The 22985-nt window shown below is 45.0% G+C and overlaps 1 protein-coding gene across 1 annotated transcript; it reads right to left on the reverse strand.

Moving 5' to 3' along the window:
* Nucleotides 1-3668: 3668 nt before the first annotated feature.
* LOC127023030 (T-box-containing protein TBX6L) lies at nucleotides 3669-14565 on the reverse strand. Its single transcript, XM_050906916.1, has 9 exons — nucleotides 14550-14565; nucleotides 9768-9912; nucleotides 8670-8772; nucleotides 8052-8216; nucleotides 7567-7713; nucleotides 6983-7053; nucleotides 5704-5795; nucleotides 4763-4955; nucleotides 3669-4095 (listed from the first exon to the last, which is right to left on the reverse strand). The coding sequence occupies exons 1-9, from the start codon at nucleotides 14563-14565 to the stop codon at nucleotides 3669-3671; spliced, it is 1359 nt and encodes a 452-aa protein (XP_050762873.1).
* Nucleotides 14566-22985: the final 8420 nt, after the last annotated feature.

Genomic DNA, 22985 nt, shown 5'->3' on the forward strand with positions numbered 1-22985 from the left:
CTCCCTCCAGTGCCTGGAAATCAGATAAGCTCTTACTGAAACCAGCTGGTAGCTTCTTCTGCAGAGCCAGAGAGTGGCCGAGTGGGTACAAGTGCAGAGGCCACATCCTGGGCCAGGCGAGAGGGGACCCTGCACTCCTAGGAGGACTTGCCGTATCTTTTGAGAGGCGTGGGGAGAGGTTAGTACTTTGCTGTGCTGCAGGGAAGCAGCATCACAGGTGCCTATCCCGAGCCTGCGGCTGCTCACCGCAACTGCAGCGTTGGCAAGAAAGCATTTTTCTGCCATTCCCATCTGCATTGAACAGTGTCAGACAAGGCTTAAGGCTGCAAAAACCAGTAGGAGAAACTAAAATAAATCAGGATCTTTATTTCCCATAGGAAATTTACCTAGATCCCATTTATAGTCCATTTGTCCTCATCCTTATGTAACTCCTCTGCAGCAGAGGAGCAGAAAACGCAGAGAAAATAAACAACTTGCTGCAAAGAATTAGTGCAAGAGACTGAGTCACATCTAGCAATGCAAGCAGATAACCTGGGGCTCACTGAATATGCAGCAGAGAACAATGAACGCTGAGATCAACAGCATGTGTCATGCCTGTACAAACTGGCCCCACGTAACATGACTAAAGTGGAGCCACTAGTGTGCTTGAAAAAGATGCACAAAACCACACTTTCGAGTTTATTTTATTGCTCTTAATGGCCTGCCTTCCGCATGTCTCATTTCCTTTTATTGAAGCTGTCAGAGAGACATTACATTATCTCACATGCGTGCAAAAACAGCATTTCAGTCGAGCTCATACAGACTTCTAAATGCCACAGCTGAAGAAAACAAGACAGTGGGAACTGCAAAGGGAGGAGGCGGCAGCGGAGTCCAGAGCACACACCTATGGGCAAAATTTCCAAAGGCTTCACAAACCAGCCAAGCCGCAGTCTCTAACCAGAGACAGGCGAGAGAGGAGAGTAAAGGTACTTTTCTAGTAAGTCGGGTGATTCACTGAAGAAGGGCAAGGAGTCCTGTTGCAACAGAAGGCTGATGAGTAATTAATGCCTCGTCCTAGGCACAAGGCTGAGTCTCTTACCCCGGTGCAGAGCCATCTGCCAAACCAGCTCTACTGACAGGCCCATGGGGCAGCAGCACTTGCAACACTGCTCTGAAGGTTTGAAGAAAAGAACATTACACCTATATTTGCACAGGAGTTCCCTGTGCTGCCCAGTTCTCCTCAGTTACTCATACCACAGCATGGTTTTCATCCTCATTAGCACCCTGTGACAGAGGGAAATACAACCCAACTTCAAAGATAATGAAACAGATCTAACCGAGTAGCCTGTGGGGAGGATGTATTACTTTCTCTTTTCTTGTTAGCATGGCACTGGCAGCGATCATGGCGGGGTACCAGGAGGACTGCCTTGCAGAAAGTACCACCCCCAGGGTCCCCGCACACGAGGCTCAAGGCACCGAACTCCCTAGCCAGCCTTCTCACCTGATTTCCCAGATGTGGAAAACAGCGGTGGCAAAATCAACCACTAATGGTCAGAGACAGAATATTTTTCTCATCCACAAAGGACAGCCTTTTACAGCTGACCTGCCTTCACGCAGCTGGCATTTGGACAGCAGGAAATCACAACATTCTGGGGTTAAAAACAATCTCCTCCACATTTTTTTCCCCAACCAGATTTCTTTTTAGTGAGTCACTCGCATCCACATGCGTGTCATGCACAGCAGGTATAAATTGCTACTGGCCAGGGTGCTATCAGAGGAGAGGCTAATAGGGTGTTATGTACATATACCGTGGTGAAGTCTGACCTTTATTTAAACGCTGCACATCTCACACCCATCCTGTGAAGCCGAGGGGAAGTACTTGGCTGCTCTGTACGTATCATAATTGTGGTACAAAAGCAGTTAGCAATATACTATTTAAATAAGGAAGTAGTCATTTTAGTCGAGTTTCACAAATTTGTAGGGCTACTTTTCAAAATCATTTTAACAATAATAAACATGGCTCGACAACTCTATGCTATGCACAGGCAGAGTGCCAACCTGGCACCCGAACAGACCAGCACACAGCCTTTCCTGGTGTACCTGCACACCGGTCCTGATGCACTGGTGGTCACAAACCCCCCCAGATCTGCTCACAGACAACATCTTCCTACACACACGCGTGCGCACACATAGAAAAAACCATCTGGCATACACGCTAAATGACACACCTCACTGCCTACTGATGGCTACAGGCCACACAGCAGTTTATTTAAAGTGTTACAAGAAAACATTCCCTAAATAACACCTAGGAACATGTCTATCCTCCCTGAGAAGCAAAGAGCCTGTCTCAGACAAGACCCCATTGCCAGGGCCACTCTGCCACTTGGGCAAACAGGGATGCTTCCCCCTTCTAACACGAAGATAAAAAGAAATCCTCTTTGCAAGGCAGCGTGCAGGCTGCTCACTGGCAGAACAGCTCCTCCCCATGATGGGACCACAGAGGTAAGGGAGGTGAAACTGCTTTGATAACTAAACATGGAAGCACATCCCTACAGACTCCCAAACAGTGGCAAGATGACTTCGCCGACCAGCCTGGGAGGCGCCGAGCACACTAGCAATGCAGCACCCAGCTCAGTGCCTACAGGGTATTAATTAAAGTATGTGCCCAATGAGTAATGCTAGGCTGGTGAGAACTGTCTACTGACAAAGCTCGCTCGGAGTTTAGCACAGTAACCGTAACTATAAATTATATTCTCCAGGGGTGGCAGGGGGTGGAAGAAGGAAGAAGTTCACAGTGAAAGATTTCCTTTCCCTCGAAAGGAAGAGGTCGGAGTGACACAGCCAGCACTGCTGTTCGTGGCCCTGTTTCTGACAACCACAGGCCTTTGGAAACCCCCAGAGCAGCCCCCACATTCTGTGAACAACCTCCCTCCACCACCGGCAGAAAGAAGAATGTTTCACTAACCTCGAATCTAGGGGTGACAGAAGAGGGATGGGCACAGGGGACATGCAGACACAACACGCAGCCTTGCTGCCGCTTCTCCTGCATGGGACAAACTCTTCCCTGCCTGCATGACCCACCGCTGCGCTCCAGCCACATACGCGTTGCTGTGTATTTTACTCTCGTATGCTGCTGGAAGAAAGGCAAAACTCTAGCTTTAGTTTGACTATACTAAGTGAGGAAACTGCTCAAGGGGACACCGGGATTTCTTGTTCTGCTCGTCTTTGCAATAATTCTCTACAGCTTCTTGGCCACCTGGACAGCTTACTGAAACTCCTCAGCCCCTATCTCCTTGCACGCAAGTCCTGGGACAAAGAGATTTTGGAAACTGCCAAATGCGAGATGCGAACAGCCTGAGACTGAGAGTTCAGCAGCTCTTAAATACTGTTCTCGCAGCTCCTGTGGTTTCCTACTCCTGCTAGGAAAAAAAACCCACTGCAGAACAGATTGATTCAGCCAGACCCACACTGACATGGCCAGGGCAGCCACCAGTTTAGCCATTGCTTGTGAAATAAGGTGAGGGTTGTTGTGCGAGGAGACAAGGAAGTGAAGGTGTCCCATGCTACCGCTTGCAGCAATACCTCTTTGCCTAGTGTAGTCAAGGCTTCAAAAGGTCAACACCCCAGAGCAAATTTGATCTCATTTACAATTTTCTTTCAGTTTTTTCATTGAGAAGGGTCTTCCCCATTCACCAGCAGGCATAGGGGAACAAAGGGTACTGGCTCCACTCTGCCATGGTCCCATGGGCATGTCCTGGAGCCCCCTGTGTATTGTACTCTGTGGAGAAGGCCGAGTAGCTCATTGCCCTGTACTGGCTGTGGGAAGGCACCATCCACTGGCCGAGGCCTTGCTCGGTGCCATAGGGACTGTACATGGGTGCTCGGGCCCCGGGTTTCCCGACAGAGTCTAGAGCCATGTTCACCACTCCTGTGTAGTCCTGGGGAGGAGGCAGAGGCGGGGGGAGCGGAGGCAGGTTGGAGAAGCCCTCAGGCAGCTGTTTGGAGTCGTGCTCGGGCACCGTGGCGAGATCCAAGGGGTGGCACCTTGCCCGGAAATCGTTCAAGGTTGCAGCTTCGCGGGTGGGAAGCTGCTGGCTGTCCCCAGCTTCGTGGAACCTGAGCCCCGAGGGCAGAGAGAAGAGCGAGTCAAACCTACCGCAGCAGAAAACCACTGAAAACCCACACAGATCCCCTGGGGAAAGGCAGGGCAAGCTCTTAGCGTGTCTTCTTCCTCTTGCCTAGTGCTTCATCTTATTGTTAGTGTGGATTTTAGTACAAAAATGTATAAAATTATTAATTATTAATGTATATTATTATTAATGTATAAAATTATAACTAAATGCCAGAGAAGTAAGCCCAGAGTACCCTAGTTCTGGCTCAGTTCTAGTCTGGGCTCACTATAACTCATGCCTGAATTTGCAATGATAAGGAGGGCAAAATCACTGGAGTCCTGCCACTCCTCCAACACACTTCCTCCGAAGGACAGGCAAGCTCTGCGGTACACAGAGCTGGCTGGGAGAGCATTTCAGGACAGGGAAATAAAGAGCATTACTAAGACATGAGTATGCCCAGAATCAGTGGGTTTGAAGTAACAGAGAAAGGCTTTGCTGTGGCGTTATCTCCATGCTAATCTAGCACCTATCACCGAGGTATGCTGTCCAGCAGAAATGCATCCTTCCTTACTCCCAGTGGCTGTTTTTCTTAGAAAATACCCAGTAGAAGAGGAGGAATTCCATCAATTAAAGGGTGGCTTTGGACATGAGCACCAGGAGGTGGGACTCACCGATATGTCTGGTAGGATGGCGTAGGCACTTGCTGCTCTCTGGCCAGACCCTCCCTCTGGTCAGCTGGCACCGGCGATGCTGCAGGAAAGGCATGGCTGCCATTCTGCTCCGAGACCCAGAAGGGGTATCCGGTGCTGACCACGACGGGGTTACTCTCTTCCTTCACATCTACATTCTCATCTTTCTCAAAATCTGACTCACAGCGGGCAAAAGAAAGAATGGAAAAAAAAAAATGAGGAGGAAGAGCAAGCCAGAGCTCACAATGGTCTATTGGCAGCTGCATTAATCACAGGATGGTGGAAGGAAACACACTAATACCTCTTCTGCAGTCATACTATCTTATGGGACTAGCTCCTTCCAGCTTTTTTCTCCCCTTACACTGTGGTGTTCGGTCCTGCCCTGTCCTCCTTAGCTGTGCTACAGCCTTGTGCTACTGCAAGCAGCACTGTGAACTGCAGCAAGGAACGATCAAGCTTAAAAACCAACCTAACAGAAAGAGCAAAGTTTTTTGGGTTTTTTTTTAATGGTATCAGTTCCCACATCTGCATCACAACCCAGCTGCACAAACAGCACTGCTGGCACAACTGCACCAATGAGAACCAAGAAGAAAACAACGGGTGATACTGCAAGCTCATATTGCTATTGAAGAGAAATGTTATGAAAGCACAGCCTACGATCACATGCGGCCACAAAGCACGGCCAGGCTGGGAGGCTGGTGAGAGAGCTGATGAGTAGTCAGTAATGACAAGCGACTTGTGAGCAGTCTGCTGTGGATCATTCCCAGAAAGAGTCAGAGACTCAAAGCCATACACAGCAGTCTTTAGGGACTCCACTCAGGCCACTCTCCCCAGAGAGGGGGCTATGTTGCTGTTGCTTTTCCTTCCTGTGGCCCGGGCACTGTTTGGAAATCATTCTCTGGGTTTGTTGTGATCAATATTACCACGTTCCTCAGCACCGGACTCCTTTTCCTCGGGCAGCTTCCTCTTCTGGCCCTTGGCTGGACTAGGCTTCTGGCATTTGGCTCGTCCTTCCCTGGAAAGAAACAAAACATGGGGGTAGCTTGTATGTAAGCTTTTTGCCTAGATAAATATGCGAGGGATGCTGGACAAGCCCTGGAAGACAAAAAGATGGGATGAACCCTCTCTGACACTCTGTGACTTACACCTCTCCTAGTGAAGCACCCCGACAGGCCCTCGGGGAATACGCTTGCCGTAGTCGAATTACAGGGTTAGCCACGCCGCCTGCCATGAGTGTGTGCTTCCAGCGAGAGCCCTCGCCCCGCAGGATACTGAGGATAAATCGGTAAAGGGGTTGCCCGCTTCATGTTTGTACAAAAGCCTCCATCAACATGGAAACTCAGCACCGGAGGTTTTGGCACTGAGTTTGTAAGTGTAGTCCGATGTTGGATATACATACTGTGCACACAGGTATGTGTATAGTAGGGTGGGTCTTTCGCTTGAAAGCAGCTTTTTCCTAAATGGAAAATGAGTCTAAGCTTAGTCAGAAATGATCCTATTAGGAGGAGAAAGAAAATCCATGACATTTTCAAAGTTTAAGTAAAAAAGAGTCAGGTTTGGCCTTTTTCATTAGGAAATGAGATTTTTTTCAGGCATAAAATAACACAAAACAAAATCTCAGATATTTTCATAACATTTTCTGCTTGGAAAAAAACATTTTTTCCTTCTCTATTGCCAATCTATGGTTGCATTTAAGCTTTTATTTTTTTTTCATCTCATCCACTGGTTGCCTTCAGACCAGAGAGATGATCTGACTGGTATTGGTATCCATCTTCCCTCTTGCAGACAAAATTTCCTGTTGGAAGAGACGCTTTTCCACACACAGGGAAAGGAAATGAGCGAGCCTCCAAATGTCAGAATCAAGCTGATCTCAAAGAGACACAATGATCTGCTGTGGACTCCTGTTATCACTGCTATTCACATGTCAGACTCCAGCCTAGCTCCAACTTGCAAGGGAATGCAGGTCTCAAATTTGTCACAACTCCCACATTTCTGCACGAACTCCTCTATCTCCTCCCACTCCCCAAGTCTCTTGGGAGGAGGCTGCACAGGGGGACATCATTCCCAGATACAGGCAAATGCAGTGTGCATAACGCAGCAGGCTCTGCAGAGCTGGCTGGTATAGTTTTGCTCAACGGCCAAGGGTAAAATTCACAAGTGAACTCCAGTTATAAATAAATTAAGATGAAAAAAACAGTTTACCTTCGAGTGTTCTTCCCATGCTCACGGAAACCTTTAGCAAATGGATTGTTGTCAATCTTGAGCTTTGTAATCTTAAAATAAAAGGAACAAGATTCAGTATCATGGTGACTGGTTGGGTTCTTTACTGTTTCAAGACCTTCACCTCAGTATTTATCAGAACAGTTTGTCTGAGGGTTTTGGGCATGCCCTTGCCACAGTATCTGAGCTTTCCCAGCAGCTCCCGTTACTGATTAGGAACTGACAGACAGAACAAAGTGACTTTGACAGGGTCAGCAGGAATTTGGGTGGGATTCATCTGACTAGAGAAATATACAGGGTCAGTATCTATATCTGGACTTTTGCCCATAGTTTTTACTGCATTTAGGCTTCTGTTAATCACTGACAGTGCACTTAATACAATTAAGGTGCATGACTGATCTCATCCCAGAGTAGATGTTTCCCATAGGAACCACAATGTGCCTATTTCTTTCCACTGTCCAGCACAGGTGCCCAGGCGACTAGCTTGGAAGGAGACACCTTCCTCTACAATTTCTAAAGACAGACTATTTAGCAACGTGTCCAAGAGCAGTACTTGCACGCTGTACCTGCTCATTCTGGTAGGCAGTAACAGAAGTGAAGACAGTCTCAGGGAAGCTGAAGACTTGGAAGATGCTCCAGCGGACACTGAAGAGGTCATCTGCCTGCACAATGTGGAAGCGAGGCTTGTAACGGTGCATGGAGTGGAGGATGATCTGGCACAGAGACAGACAAAGGAGAAAGTTTCTGTGTGCAACCACTGCCAACACACTGTGCAAAGTCTCCTGTGGAGACTCCCAGGACATCCATTTCAAACCAGAGATGCCTGCCTGGGACTGGTGTCTCCACAATGCCTCTGTAGTGACAGTACAGACTAAAGCCTTCCCTCACAGGTAGTTAAGAGAGCACAAGGGCTGAGCTGAGGAAGGGAGAGCACTTGGATATGTTTTAATTTCCACATGATCTACTTCCTCACAAATCTCACTTATTTCCCTTAACATCTATCTGCAATGAATTCCAAGAGAGCACAGCACAAAGGCCACCTACAACCTACATGCCCATGTTGATCCAGAGTGTTGTTGGTGAGCTTCAGTTTTTGGAAGGAGACGGGTTCTTTCATCCAGTGGCTGCCAGGAGCTGGGGAATCTGGGTGGACGTAGGTGCGACAAGGGAGCTGGGGCTCTGCTTTTCCAGCTACTTCCCACTGATCTTTATTCCACTGTGAAGGGAAAGATGGAAATCTAGAGCTTAAAAAACCATTACTTTCATTACAGGAAAGCTCCAGCAACTTTCTTCACTGTTGATTTAGTGGACTCCTCTGAAGCACAGTCCTGACAAGAAGCAGATTCTCTCTTATAAGCCATGATCATGTTACCAAAACAGCTCCAAGTTTAGGCCTCATTTTTCCTCCCTTTCTCCCAATGGCTGTCAGAGAAGTCTGATGTTAATCATGATTAAAACTGTACCGCTTACAATGAAAATTAGTTACCTTCCCAGCTGCTCCCCAAGCAAAACTGACAAATAACTCCAGAGAGGCATAAAATCCACCAATTACTTCTGAACTTTGTCCAAAGACAATTTATTTATCAGCCTGGCCAGTGAAGCATAAAGATTAATCTATTTCAAATGAAGATGGAAGGACAGCATAACTTCTATTATTTAAAGTACTTACCTTGTACCTGAAGTTGTCCATTGGCACAAAATCTACCAGCATGAGGTACTTGGCATATGGGATTAAGCCAGAGACTTTGATTTTGCATTGTGGAAACATTCGTCTGAAGGAGAAACGAAATATACAGTACAAGGATTTCTCTATAAAGTGGATATTGTCTAATGATCAAGCAGCAGGTCACGTTTACTCACTATTGTGCAAAGTTCTGGTAGTAGCATTTCTACAGGCCAAGTATTGAACATTTTTACCATTTTCTGATGTATTGTCTAATCCTATGGGCTTGGGTGGAATAGGCACTAACAGGGCAGCAGCCACTGAAGGCCTGACATTGTTACTGCTTTTGTTCTTCTGATTCCTGCAACACAACAGCGGGAAACTTAAAATAAAATATTTGGAACTTGCACGTAGTTCCTAGCCTTCTGCAGCTATCACAGACCTGGAGGATAGATCAGAGCATTTTCTAGCGTGGGTAGAAAACGTGCTCCCATCTACGAGCCCATCTAGCTTTCCATTTCAGTATCCCCTGCCACCACTTTCATCTTCTGACTCTGCAAAAAAGCTTTGACACCTACCTCCCTACCCAAATGGATTATTTCAGCTCACAGCAGCTTTGACATAATACATTACAATTTCACAATTTCATGTTCTTTCACTGCAAGCTCCATAATGCATGACTCATTTAAACTTTAGAGTAGTCTGCATGTACAGATTGTTACTATTCCATGCCACGTTCTTGTCTGCAAATGCACGCTCAAAACCAGGTATTTACCGCTCAACTGCTGCTGCCTGTGACCGAGGCAAAGGAAGCCCAGGGCACTTTCCAGAGCAACCTCACAGCGACAGGAAGAACATCAGTGTTAAGTGCTGAGATAAGAGTACAGAAGTTTTCTCAACACATCAGCCCCACAGTGACCTTTTGCACTTCACTGTTTGGCCTTCTACAACATCCTGAAAGTGCAATTCTTCTGCCAGGGCAGGGAGATGTGCATAATTGGCTACAAAACTAGTTTAAGGGCCACCATTCAAAAAATGAGCACTTGGAGATGTTGACAACAGCTTGGAGGGGTGCGGTGTGGGCAGCTGTCCTGCTCCCCTCACCTGCCGGATTTGGTGATGATCATCTCGGTTCCTATCTGATGAAACTTCATCCAGAGACCCATGTCCTCAAGAGTGACCACAATGGAGCTCTGCGGGTAGGGCTCCAGGCTGGGGGAAGGAAGTGCCTCACACGGTGCTTTCACGTCTACCAGGAGAGAGAGAAAATGGTAACTTCAGACAGGCAGGAGGGGAGCCGGCATGAAGCAGCCTCTCCTGCTCAGGGACAGGGCCCTGAGACGCAGCACCCGCATTGGCCCTCCCAGTACCCTCCAGTGCCAGCTCCCTCCAGTACAGGAAGCTACCGAACTTCCCACGCTGTTGTAACAGACGGGGTCCGTACATCTGGCCGTCACTCCTCCCGTCTGGCCACAGTACATCTCAGTCCCAAACCACCGCGCAGTGCACAGCACTGGTTCAGCTCAGGGAGCTGAATGCCATGATTTCACCCATGAAGGTCCCAGGTGCTGCCGAGAACTAGGGAGTCTGTACCACAATAAACCTCTTAAAGAAAATCCATTAAATTTCTTCAAAGGTTTTTTGTTACTTAGTAGGCTCAGAAGGCATAAAGGCTTTTCGTTACTTAGTAGGCTCAGAAGGCATAAAGGCTTTTCGTTACTTAGTAGGCTCAGAAGGCATAAAGGCTTTTCCAACTGGTTTGTTTTTAGCTGATAAATTCTTTTGTAAAGATTTGTGTGTTGTACAAACTCGACCTGACTTCCTTTGTTCCAAAACTCATACTGGCAGGTAGCCACAATCCACTTTCATTCCTGTTCTGGTATGATCAAGGTTACACAAAACACTTTACCAAGAGAATAAAATGAAAGCTGAAGGATTGGAAAGATTTTAAGTGTACCAGTGGGTAATGGGAGAAAATGACAGACAGGTGGTAGCAGAGGTGAAAAATCTCTCCAGAGGACAAAGAAGGGACAGACAGGAGATGCAAATGTAAGTGAAGGCAGGAAAGGGAGGTGACAGAGCCAGACCGTGGAATATTCTGAAAAGAGGACGGCTGGTCTGAACTGGACTTGGAGATGGAGATCACAGAGGAGCCTGTGACAGCGGTGGAAGGTGCCTCTTCAGTAACATACCATGGCACATCAGAGGAGCTGCCTGTAACATGCCTGTGCTTTCTATTACAGGCAGAGGACTAACTATGGTACTGGGGAAGAGGAAAGGGAAACTATTCTGGAGGAACTGTCTTTGGTGTTGATGGTACCCACCACCTCTGTGAAGCTGTTTGGATTAAAAACCTCCTATAGGTGCTCTTAACCATATTGTAACACAGGCAAGATTGCTGCTGCCATACTGAAAAGCCCAGGCAAAAAAACCAGTTTCATTTTAGGTCAAAATGTGACCTGGTATAGCTACTGGTGGACTGATTTCATACCCAGTAAGGCTTTACAAACACTGCCCTGCGGTCTGAACGAGGTATTGATAAGCCTGCTCGACTCAGGGGGCACTCACAGCAGCAGTGCTCTCCTCAGTTCAGTGCCGGCAGGCCGCTTCTGCTGGGTGATGCATTATCAGCCATGCACAGCTATTTGCTTAAAAGGGAGATTTTTCTGCCTCTCAGCCTGATCAGATCTTATTCAGAGCATATCAGAAATAAGGCAATTTTCGCCTTGTTACAGCTTTCCTGAGTAATGTCTTCAAAAGAATAAGCATGAAAAGTAGACAACTATTTACAGAGAATTTAGCTTTTTTCAGAAAGTGACATCTTTCCACAAAAACAACCCAATGTGAGTCTAAGGGGTTCTTCCCACAGTATTAGGAAGTAAAAAACATTTAAACGTAATTTTGTCAGTTTGTAAAGGTCTTCAGGCATTTTAAAAAAATATCCTCTACCCTTTTTTCTGCTTTGATCCAACATTAATGAACTGGCTAAGAAGTGACACCTAGTTTGCTCACTAAGATTAGCCTGTTAACATCTTCTTACTAAAGCTTCCCCCATATCCTCTTGCAAAGACATGAAAGCTGCCATGAGACGATGCACCCGGTAGCTCAGTGCAGCACATGTATCAAAAGGAGTTACAATAAAATTGGGCTGATTTCCCACAGGAGTCATCCAGTCACAAATACATGCAAACAGATTTTGATTAGCTAGACAGATGCTCACTCCTTCCCCAAATGAATTTTACAATTAACATTTTTGTAAGCAAATTCCAATGCCATTAAATGAGACTACAACAAGGCAGATCTCAGGAGCCCTTACTGAGGTGAGACTTCCAGTGAAATCAAGAGGAACTGAAGTGAAAGGAGTTCAATACTGAATTAAAAATCAAAGGCAGATGTTATAATCTGGTTTTTACCAAAATGCGTCCACGACGCACCTGTGTGAGCGAGATTCTACAGGAGACAGGGAAAAAGAGCTGCGCATACAATAAACATTGCAGCAAAGATTTTTAAATGTAGTTAATGTCTTTCACCCTGCGGGTTTTTTGTGCACAGTCTGAGGCTGGAAAACAGGACACTAACAGTTTGCATGGGGATCTGGACCCCAGCAATGGTGTGAGCTTGCTAAAGGATCCACACAGCTGACTACACAGTCATGTGCAATCGGCTTCAGCGGGATTCTGCAGTGGTGGATCCATTTGTAGGAACCACTTTGGATTTTCTTTGCAGAGCCAAAGGCTGGCTTGCAAGGCACTTCAAATTCACTCCTAGTTTGTGCCTATGCAACTAATGCCAAGACTCACGCACACATCTCCGCCACAAAGACGCCTGCATGTTGGAACTACAGCAGAAAGAGGCTTGTGGCAGGGTGTCCAAGCACTGAACTGAACTTGTTAAAGCTGTACTTCTGTTGTTTCCTCTTCTATGTAACTTAGTTTTTATTTTAAGTATTATTTGAAAGAGATTTAAACATTTTCCAAGAATTTTATTTCTAAGCTATTTTAAAAGCATTATTATTATCATTGTGGTGGTAACACTGCATGTGGCACATTTTAAAACACATTCTTTATGCCAAGATGAGGTTGAAAAGGAAGATAGCTGCTAGGATAAAGGCACTGAAAATTAAGAGATTTTCAATCTATTCCATGCTTGATTTTAAAGTCCTTACACAAATACGAGCAGTTTGTCCTTCAGTTTCTGTATCTAGAATAGGCTGTACATATCTTATTCCTATCTTGGAGATGGAAAGGAGAGAAAGAGAAATGAGAGTCAATTCAGTAATGCTTGCAGAGCGGATACGATCTTTGGATAGAAGATGCTGGAGTATAATCCACTCACCTAAAGTAGTTCCTCAATTAATTGTCAACTACAGAGACAATGTTACAATGTCAGAAAATTTGTTGCAGCCTTCCCAAAATGTATGGGATAGGGTTTGCAATACTGGGAAAACTCCAACAAGGCAAAAGGTATGCTTCTTACCTTCACTAAAATCAGTTATTACTACATTTGTTGCTGTTATCTTCTGAGTGAAGAAGTCCAACACTAACAGCTATCCAGTGTCCACAGGGAAGAAATGCACGTCAATATATAAAGCTATCTGAGAAATTAATCTTGCCAACAACCAAAAAACCCCCCATGTTCTCTGATCTTATAAAAGTCAGTAGAAACACCCCGACCCTCTGGAGGGAACCTCATTTCTCAGAGCCAGAAAGCTTTTTGGCAATAATGAAAGTATGGTGTTTCTACAAATGCAATGGCTTCACCTCTCAAATGCACCCAGTCATCACCTGGAATATTTCTGCTGCATGGGGTCATACACTAGAAACAACTCAATAAGAAAATGAGATGACTTCTGCAACAGTTGGAATCTTTAACATGATAAAATACCATAATACAGTCTATATTTTTTCATTGTTGCTCTTTAGCTTTTCAAATCAAAATTCTCTTGAAGTGGCAGAAATCAGTATGAATCAGATCAACACAGCGCAGACTGCTTTATAAAAACCCAAAACAACAGTGAAGGTGGAAATTGTCTGAGTCATTGCACATGTATTTTGCTTATGAATGAAACAACACCGTGCAGAGGTAGAGAAAGGAAGCTGAGAATACCCAGCCACCTCTAACGTGTACATATGAACTGCATACCTAAACTAGGTAAATAGTTGTTTCCTTCTGATGTAGAGTAAAACCCAAGTCTAAATTTGGGTTTCAGTTATACTGACAAATGCAGTGCCTCTGGACTGGCCCTTAGTTTCCCAATGCGTACCTGTCATTGTGCCCAATCTGATCACGCCCCACGCAGAAGAGGTTAACAGCACGTTATGAGATGGACTGATGAAGAAAAAAATAAATAAAACCCTAAGGAAATCAGAAAAGTCCTGTGTTTGGGCATGAACCTGTTAGAGGTGGGGTATGCCTGCTTGGGTTTTATACTTTCAAAGGGCAGAGAAAAAACAAAAGAAAAAACAGATAGTTTGTATCAGAACTATTATTAGCAATATAACAAATATTTCCAAATCTTCTGTGGCCTTCAACCTGAAGGAACTCAGGGTACTTTGCAGACAATATACAAATAACACCTCTAGCCTTCAGTGAAGGATCACACCGCACGAGGTGATACAGATAAGGGAGTTTTGGGCACAACTGTGAGTAAACCTTTGCTACCTTACAAAAGATCTTCCAAGGCTCACAAAGAACACTCAAACCCATAATTTCTCATCTATTCCTACAAAAAAAAAAAATTTTAGAAATCCTCTCCAGCTACACACTACTATAAATGCTGGCAACCCTTCAGGAGTACTTGTTCTCTTTCTAAAATGATTGTACACTCTTGGCGTAAGTCTAGGATCTTTCCGCGCCATAAGGAAAAGAAGGGAGTCCTTTACTTACCTGGTAAAGCTTGCATTTTTCCATGTACTGTGGAGTCTAGGAGCTTGCACGGCCAAGAGAGCCACCAGAGTTCTTACAAGGGGAGCCAAAATAGTCCAGGTCAAAAGCAGGTCTGATTTCCTGAAGCAAGCAAAAGCCCTTCCTTCTGAGATCCAGTGTCAAGAGTGACCGGGATGAGGATGGGTCTCCGAGCACAGCTAGCCAAGGTGAGTTCCTGTTTTATGGAGGCTAATGAGCAGGGAGGAGCTTCTCGCCAGGGCTGTCCCCTTGCGATCCTTTGATGTCCAAAGGGACAAAGAGAGGAAGGATCTGCAGCAATGGCTGGGGCTAAGGGAAGAAAATCAAAGAGAATTAACATGGCTTTGACATACAGGAAACCCTACAGGGGAAATGCACCTTGATTTACTGCTAACGCACTTTTAAACAAATAGAGACAAGACCAAAAACATCAGCTGAAGACTTACCTACAAAATAAAAAAATCCCTTAAACAGCAAGCAGGAAAAATTTCCTTCTGGCTATTCCATGGATTTGATATAATTTTCATCTCCAGAGCACAGAATCATTTTACTCTTGATTTCTGGTATCAGAATCAGGACTGCATCGAGCTTGTTCCTTCCCAAGTGGGTGAATAACAGTCGGTGGTAAAGTTTGCTCTCACAACCGGGATGCTGCAGCAACGCATTCATTCACCAACAGATGTCTTCTCCACTAACAGAAACACATTTGACGATATAACGTTACTTACCTACCCAATCTCTGCATTCACAGCCCTTAACCGCACAGTTAATTTTCCTGCTGCACTGTTTTTCTACGTCAGGGTCCTCACCGCTGCACCACATCTGTCCTGAAGCTCAGGACTGAGCCTGCTCTACATGCAGTATCTTTTCAGCTGAGCTGCATGAGTGAGAGTTGCGATTGTTTAATGACACAGCCATGCTAGCGTATCATTTTACTGGCATCAAACTCCTTCGGCTGGCACCTTCCAGGGCTAGTGCAAGTGATGCAAGAGTCTCATGGTGGATCAGGCACTGGTTTTAGGCCTTGTTCAAGGCACTGCTCTTACTGAAGGAAGGCTGAGCAGAAACTGAAGGACTTGAGCATTTTCCCTTAATTAGTTTATTCTGCAAGTGTGACCATTAGCTTTTGTACTTATAAGTGCTTACAAGTGCTACGAGACAGCAATCAAGCCTCATGCTTCAGGGCACAAAACAGACACTACACCTCGGTGAAGAAGGGAGTTCTATGCATTCACATACAGAAATGGCTATACTAACATTTACAGGTCGAAGACGTTCAAAAAGTGGAGGTCAAAAGCAGGATATCAGTCTCAATGGGCCAGTGTTGGATCCTGCACAGCAAATTCAGGAGCTCTGTTCATTTCAAAGAGCTTGCTATAGGGCTACAGCTGATTCACGGTCTAGTTTTGCTCCCAATAAAATAAACATATTTTTATTTTGTCAGTGATGTTATTGGGACATCTGATTTTTAGTCTGACATGCAAAACATTCTGAAATTATTTAGTCAGTTCTTACACCCAAACAACATCCCTTTAGTTCTGTTTTTACTGCCTTTTGGAGCAGGCAATGCAAGGACATGCAAAGAGGACAAAGGAGTTTAATCAGAGGCGGCACTGGCTCTCTTTCAATAGTATATTGAATTTTAGGCATCCCAGTACTAGCCAGGGAGAGAAAAGCCAATGCTTAGTGTGGCAAGGAAGAATGTTTAAAAGAAAGGGGTTGGAGAATTCAAGAAGTCCTGAGGAGGATTTTATAGCAGGAGATGGTCCATTGGCTCCTGGCACTTTTAAAGGACCACATCCAGCCTTCCTGACATCCCTTTAAGACTACTGGGTAATACAGAAGACCACAGGCTCTTCTCCTTCAGCTAACCTGGGGACATCCAGAGCTGGGGAGTCTCAGTACCACTGAGGAGAGGACCATCACGTGGTGGAGCAACATCAACTTGTAGCTCAACTGGAGATTATTTATTACATATGTGGAAAAATAAATCAGAAGGGAACAGATCAGCTGAAAATGGTATCAAGGTCATATCTCCTCTGCTTGTACTTGCACAGCCACTACTAGACACAAACAAAACAGGACGCAGAAATGCTTTTCTGCTTTGCTCCAAAAGGAAAGCCAGCATCAGATCTGCCCCCCACCCCCATGTCTTGCTTTTCTAATGCTAGTATTTTAGTTGTAGAAAGCAGAAAAGACAACCATAATCAGAATCTGAGAAGGAAAAATAGAACAAAAATTGGGTCAGATTCAAGCCAGCAGCAACATGGATCAACATCCCACACAGTTAGAAACTGCACAACAGCAGCAGCAGCACTGGGAATTTCAGACTCTTCACCTGACAAGAGCATGGGATGCGGATCATGGCTTACTGCTTCTTCCACGAAAGGGTATGAGATGGTCTCCTGCTGCCACTTCATTTGCACACTGCGTATCAGCATGTCTAGAGAACACACATTTGCTGCAAGTACTCAAATCCTTTTGGCTTTTCCCAGCTGATTGATGGGGAAGGCGGAGTCATTAATTACCCATGACTAGTTAACAACTAGCTTTCTCCCAGCCATTCTAGTTGCACTGGAAAGGTTTTAAAAGTGAAAAAAAAAAGTGAGTTTGTTACTATTGCTGTAAAGGGTGGCTAACAGGAGCAATCCCCAGGAAATTCATCACTAGGAAAGGGGGAATTTAGCACATTACCCTCTTGTCTGTCTGTCCATGGAGTGCCCTCAGGCAGTTTGCTGGGAAGTCAGAGGTGAATGTGCTGGTGTCTAACAATTCACTGGCAAATTGGAGGCTAGGGGTGTGGAAAGGGATGGGAGAGAGAGTGGATCTGACATGTGTAAGTCAGTGACATACATAGCTCTGCTCCAAGCTCATTTACAGCAGCAGGTAAAAATCCTGCTGTGCCTAGCTCTAACAGTAGGCTCTCCCGCTATGCTGAAGGGGATGAGGTAGGGCAGCGCAGAAGGGAGGGGATGTGTGATGACAAAAGCAGAGGCCAAGAGCTTTTGCTTTGCATCTCTTTGAGGAGGTGATTAGAAAGAAACATTCCCCTCTGGGTTTTGTAGTAAGGCAAATGTTTTCTGGCACTTCTCCCGCCTTAAGTGAAGCTTTAACCCTTAACACTCAACAGGACCCTGTAGGGAACTGGTCTGCACACATACCCTCCCCCATTCCTACCTTCCGAACTGGGAGCTCTCTCAGACAGGATGATCGTCTTGCCATCTCTGGCTGGTGTCTGGGGCTCTCAGACTGCGGGAGAACAGATAACATGTGTCAGCTAGCCGGAAGCTTTGGCTAGCAGGATCTGAGTCTGCAAGTGGCTGCGCAGGATGCACCACGACCTCTGTCCAGGCAGAACTTCCAGGACAGCATTCTGCCCTGAGAGCAAGCTCAAGTGCAAGGCATAAAGTTACTGCCTGGGAGACTGCTGAAATGCAACAGAATAACCTTTTGAAAGAACCAGTCTTGGATTATTGCTCATGTGTATCAGCACTCGGGTGCAGTAGCCAGCAATCCAATCCCTGCAGGCTTCCCTCTGTGCACACTGTTGTGAAAAAGCGTTATCCTATCGGCTTTAATAAAACTGGGCTTAAGTGAAGCAGTGTTGTCTGCCTGAGTTTGCACAAGCAAGAAAAAATAACGTGGAGAAGTGCAAACTGCATTTAAGAGACACTCCTCTCTGAAACATGAGGATAGCCTTACTGCCATTTAAATGTGACTCATTTAGCAGATTCCCACCTGGCACACGTAGGCCACAGTCCCAGAGCGTCTTGGCAACTCTTTATGAAGGATACTCCGCCATCTGCATGGGATGAATACTGAAAATGTGGAAAGACAGCATGTCATTAACAGGACCCAAAATAAAATAGATAGATAGCCCTACACTGATAGCTACTTATTTTCATACTTAATTAAAAACATGAAGCAGCCTCAGACTCTCCAGACAGCTTCAGAATCCATGAACCTGCCTCTTAAATACAGGCTCAGCTCACTGCGGAGCAAACGGGGCCTGATTATGCACACAGGGCCATGTGGAAAAGCCGTGTTTTTGCAGAGAAAAAGCCTGATGAAACTATTGGTCTGATGGCTGTGCCAGCCTTGAAGCATGTGACTCCTTGTCCTTGTTAGTGACCGATATCTCATACAGGAAAAAAAGGAAATACAAGCGCAGCTCCTCAGCACTGAGCTGACAGAGTGAACGGAGCAGGGTCAGTCAGGGCAGAGCGGCTGAGCTCCGGCAGCATGGGCACAGCCTGAATTTGGGAAGCTTTATGAGCAAGTCTCTGCGGGTGGCTACAGGAATGGTAAAAGCCTGCAAAGTGTTTTGAGATCCTCTGAAGAAGTAGTACATATAATTTCCTATCATGTGGTAGCATAAGGAGCAGTTCCTACCCAGTTCTTTACGGCAGCTCACATAACACAGCATTTCCTTCTGATGGTGGGAAATGGCACCTTTTTCCCCCCTTTTTACAGTTGGGTTTGATTGCTTTTTCCTGGGAAAAGTCTTCTGGTGTCTTCAGACATGTTACATGTGCACTGCCATACAGACGTTCCTACCCTGGGACCCATGCAAGGGGCCCTGCAGAAGGCAGACCTCTGTAGGGCTGAAAACCCCATGCTGAGCCCCAACGTTGTATCACCCCCAAATCTTCCCTGTGCTCTCAAAAAGCAAAAATCACATTTGGCAAAACAAAACAGTTGGTTGGGGAGGGCCTGTTGGTAACAGCTCAACGCTAATTCACAACAGGATCCCTGGACCCAGGCGCAGTGTGCTGCGGGGACTGGCCACATGCCTGCGCCCACCCTGAAGGAGGCTGTATTGCAGCAGTGACGGATCTGTTTTGGAAGGGAACATGTGAAAGTGGCTCATGTAAATGAAAAGTTGTACATTTCAAGTTTAACACAAGGCTTTTCCTCTTGCAGGTTTGTGGATTGAGGTATCTGGCCACAAAGCTGTGCTCCTGAACTAAAGAAAAAGAGGATGCTCTTCTGTCTCCCCTTTATCATATCCGCCCTCCTGGAATATGCACCCTTCTCCCAGCAGTTAGTTAGCATTGAGACAAGAAGGGAAATACTTAGCAGCCACTTAACACTGAAGGCTGAGTTTGGCCTCAAAGGCTACAGTCCAGAGTCAAATGCAAAATATTTCTGTCTAGAGCTCTTTCAAGTTTTCACAGACTCCTGATGTTAGGTGCACTGTTTTCCTGTCAACCCATTGTGTTTCCCAGACACAGCTCAGCACTCTGTCCCGCTCAAATCCACAAAAAAAACATACTGAAAGGACTTTACAGCAGCAAGAAGAGCTTTGCAACGCAGCACAGGAAAGGGCCACCAAGCAGCACGGTGCAAGCGCTGCCTTTCCTCTCCTGCATCGGGGAAGGCTCTCTTCCTCCCAGCACCTGGGGACACAGCAACCCTGCCAGAACCCACTGGTCTCCATCAGGAGCCATAAAGGATCGGCCTTAGAAAACAGGCAGCAAATAGCTCTGGCTTAACATCCATACATAAATACTTTTATATTTATACACATGCGCACACACTCAAATGCAAAGAGAAGCCATCATGCAGAGCTTAAAAACTGCTGGCAGTTTACTTAACCATGAACTGAGACCAGAAAAAACCCCTGAGCAGAATGGATTTTGCTGAACAGAAACCCAGCTGACAATGCTTCAGCAATCTCAGTTAAAAAAAAGCTGACATTTTCAGGAAAAAACAGCAGCTCAAACCCAGAAGCTTTTATCTAAACTCTTTGGACTTCTGAGATTGCAGATACGCTGTCATGCTACTCTGGTTTCTGCAAAAGCTTATTTTTGTTGGTGCGCAAGCATTTGTAAAGCCATGAAATCAACAGGTAAAAAGCCAGACTTCAATTATGCAAGTCAGTTTGCAAGTTACTTTGTTTTGCCAAGACAGATTTATTCTATCCGTTTCATAAGGAAGTTTCCATATACTGTTCATCACAGTAAGGTTCTAATCAAAACAGGAAATCAATAAACAGTATAATTCCCGATCAAAAGAACTATCTTCAAAGAACAAATGAAAATTGTTAAGATTTAAAGGTTTGGGAATTTAAAAATAAAAACTGTTGTGAGCTCTGCAGAGCTGAGTAGAGCTCAGTTCCTCCAACATCGCTATTGACTCAAGAACTTTTTGAGGAAGATAATTAACATTACCAGAAAGCATGAGAAGAGAACAATTAAACCATACACAGTATATTTTGATTCAGAGCATTTTACAATAAATCATGTTTCATTTTACTAAGATTTTATTACTGCATATTTATTTTCCTTTTACAGTATTATTTATCATTAAATAAGAACTATAAAAAATTAAATAGCCATAGGATACATACAACTGCGCATACATCTCACAGGAAGAAGGGAACCGAACCCACAGGATGTCTAACTAACCTGTAGAGTCTGAGCTGAGCTATTTATAGGGTCTCCCATAAAACCAAAATGAATGCCAAGACAGTTTCATGCACTACATCTCGCAAGACAGTTTTTGAAAGCTGATCTAGAGCATTATGATGGGACATACATAATCTGTAGGAAAGTTTGAAGTCAATAACAAAGAGCGGGAAACGTATTCATTTTACGCAGAAAGTCCTTGGATAAACTCTGAGCTGTACTTTTTCTCACCCAACTTGTTCATCACCTTGTAGCAAAATGATACTGGGGTCCACAGTAACAATATTCAGGTAAGAATCCTTCAGCATCACCGACAATAGAAAAAAGCATGTGTCAGATTTCATGGATTCCTCAAATCAGCAGTGGGATGAGGCTGTCATAAACGTACATGAATTGACGTAATCAGTCACAGCTACCACTTTTTCCTGCAATCCCTAATCTGTCTAGATTTTCTCCTCCAGTCTTCTCATATAGGCAAATTCCTCATACTCATTTTTTGTTGCAGTCATGGGCCAGGGTACAAACTCCAGGCAGGATCACAGACCCATGGCTCCCTCCCCCTACCCAGCAGATTGTGAAATGTTTATGACCTGGCTCTTATGGCTCTAGAGGTGCTGAATGGCCTTTTCCCCCCTCCAAGTCCCAGCTCCTGATGGGCAGCTACAGACCCACTTTTAGCCGGTTTGGTCCGTAGTTGTGGATTTTATTGCCCAGTTTGTCTCTTCAGCTCACATTTGTAAGCTCCAGAGTAGATTTTTCCCTGGGTAACACTCTGCAGCTCAAAGAACTCTTCTTGGTTTTATTACATCCTTAGTGATTAAAGGGATATTTAAACCTCACAATGCTCCCTGCTGTGAATATAAAAGCCTAGCATCATTTTGGATAGATGTGTTTAGAAAAATAAATTAAAAATTAGCCCTACTATAGCGGACAAATGCTTCTAAGTTGTTAAGAACATCAGGCACTTGAATGATTTAAATACATTGGTTGCAATTCCTTGAGAAACCAAGGGACGACGCACGGCTTTGAGCTATCCAAACAGTTATACAGACAAGTTCCACTTGGACCAAGGACAACAGAGGTGCGCAATGACTGCATTATACTGAAAATACTGGATTTCATCTACTTAGGCATAAATGACTTAAGAGTTCTTCTCCTCTCTAACCTAGCGATCACTAACACACACATAATAGGTATCATTCTTAAAACCACAAGCTTTTGTGATGGCAAAACTGTTTTTAAATGACTGGCACTTTACAACCTAATCTGTGCCTGCCAATCAAATGTAGATACAAACAACAGTATAATGTAAATTCAACAGAAATATTTAAATTCTCCTAAGAAGAGTGCTGGGGAGTGTGCAGGAGGAAATCGACGTCATATCTGAGAGCAAGCATTCCTTGTGAGCACAGATTAGATGGTTATCAATAATGAGGTCACTGGTTTTGCCACCCCCTAATACTGCAGTTACTGATTTAAGTTTCTGCAGGGAGCTACTGCCGGGGTCAGATTCGGTGAGAGTTAAGTGTGCCTGCAATGCAGGTTTGGACTCACCGCCAAGGAGCTCATAGCACTCCTCCTCCTCGCTGCTAGCTTGCTTTACTGCTTGGTGCTGCTCAGTTTTTTCCTCTTAATACAAAGTAAAAAACCAAACCAGCCAGATTATGACAGGTGCAAGGAATGCTCACGCTTGTGCATCTACTACAATGTGCACCTTGTGGCCCATCCTGAGCTTCAACTGATGCCTTTCTCATGACTGAGGCATTTAAAAAGAAGCTTTCCTGTTTGGATTCTCTGGTGTCTACTATTATGTTAACTCACGTTGCAGCCACTCCCTCAGACAGAGCATTTTCAAGAAATCCATAGGATCTAACTCATCTGTGTGACTTCTACACTTCTGCCAAGTTGGGCTGAAACCAGGAGACTGCGTTATAAAAAATTATTAGGAGGGAAAAACAGGCAGCAAGATCAAGCAAGCCTTTAGATACGTTTCACATATACTTGTTAA

This window comes from Gymnogyps californianus, chromosome 16 (genome assembly GCF_018139145.2).
Source record: "Gymnogyps californianus isolate 813 chromosome 16, ASM1813914v2, whole genome shotgun sequence".
Lineage (NCBI taxonomy): Eukaryota > Metazoa > Chordata > Aves > Accipitriformes > Cathartidae > Gymnogyps > Gymnogyps californianus.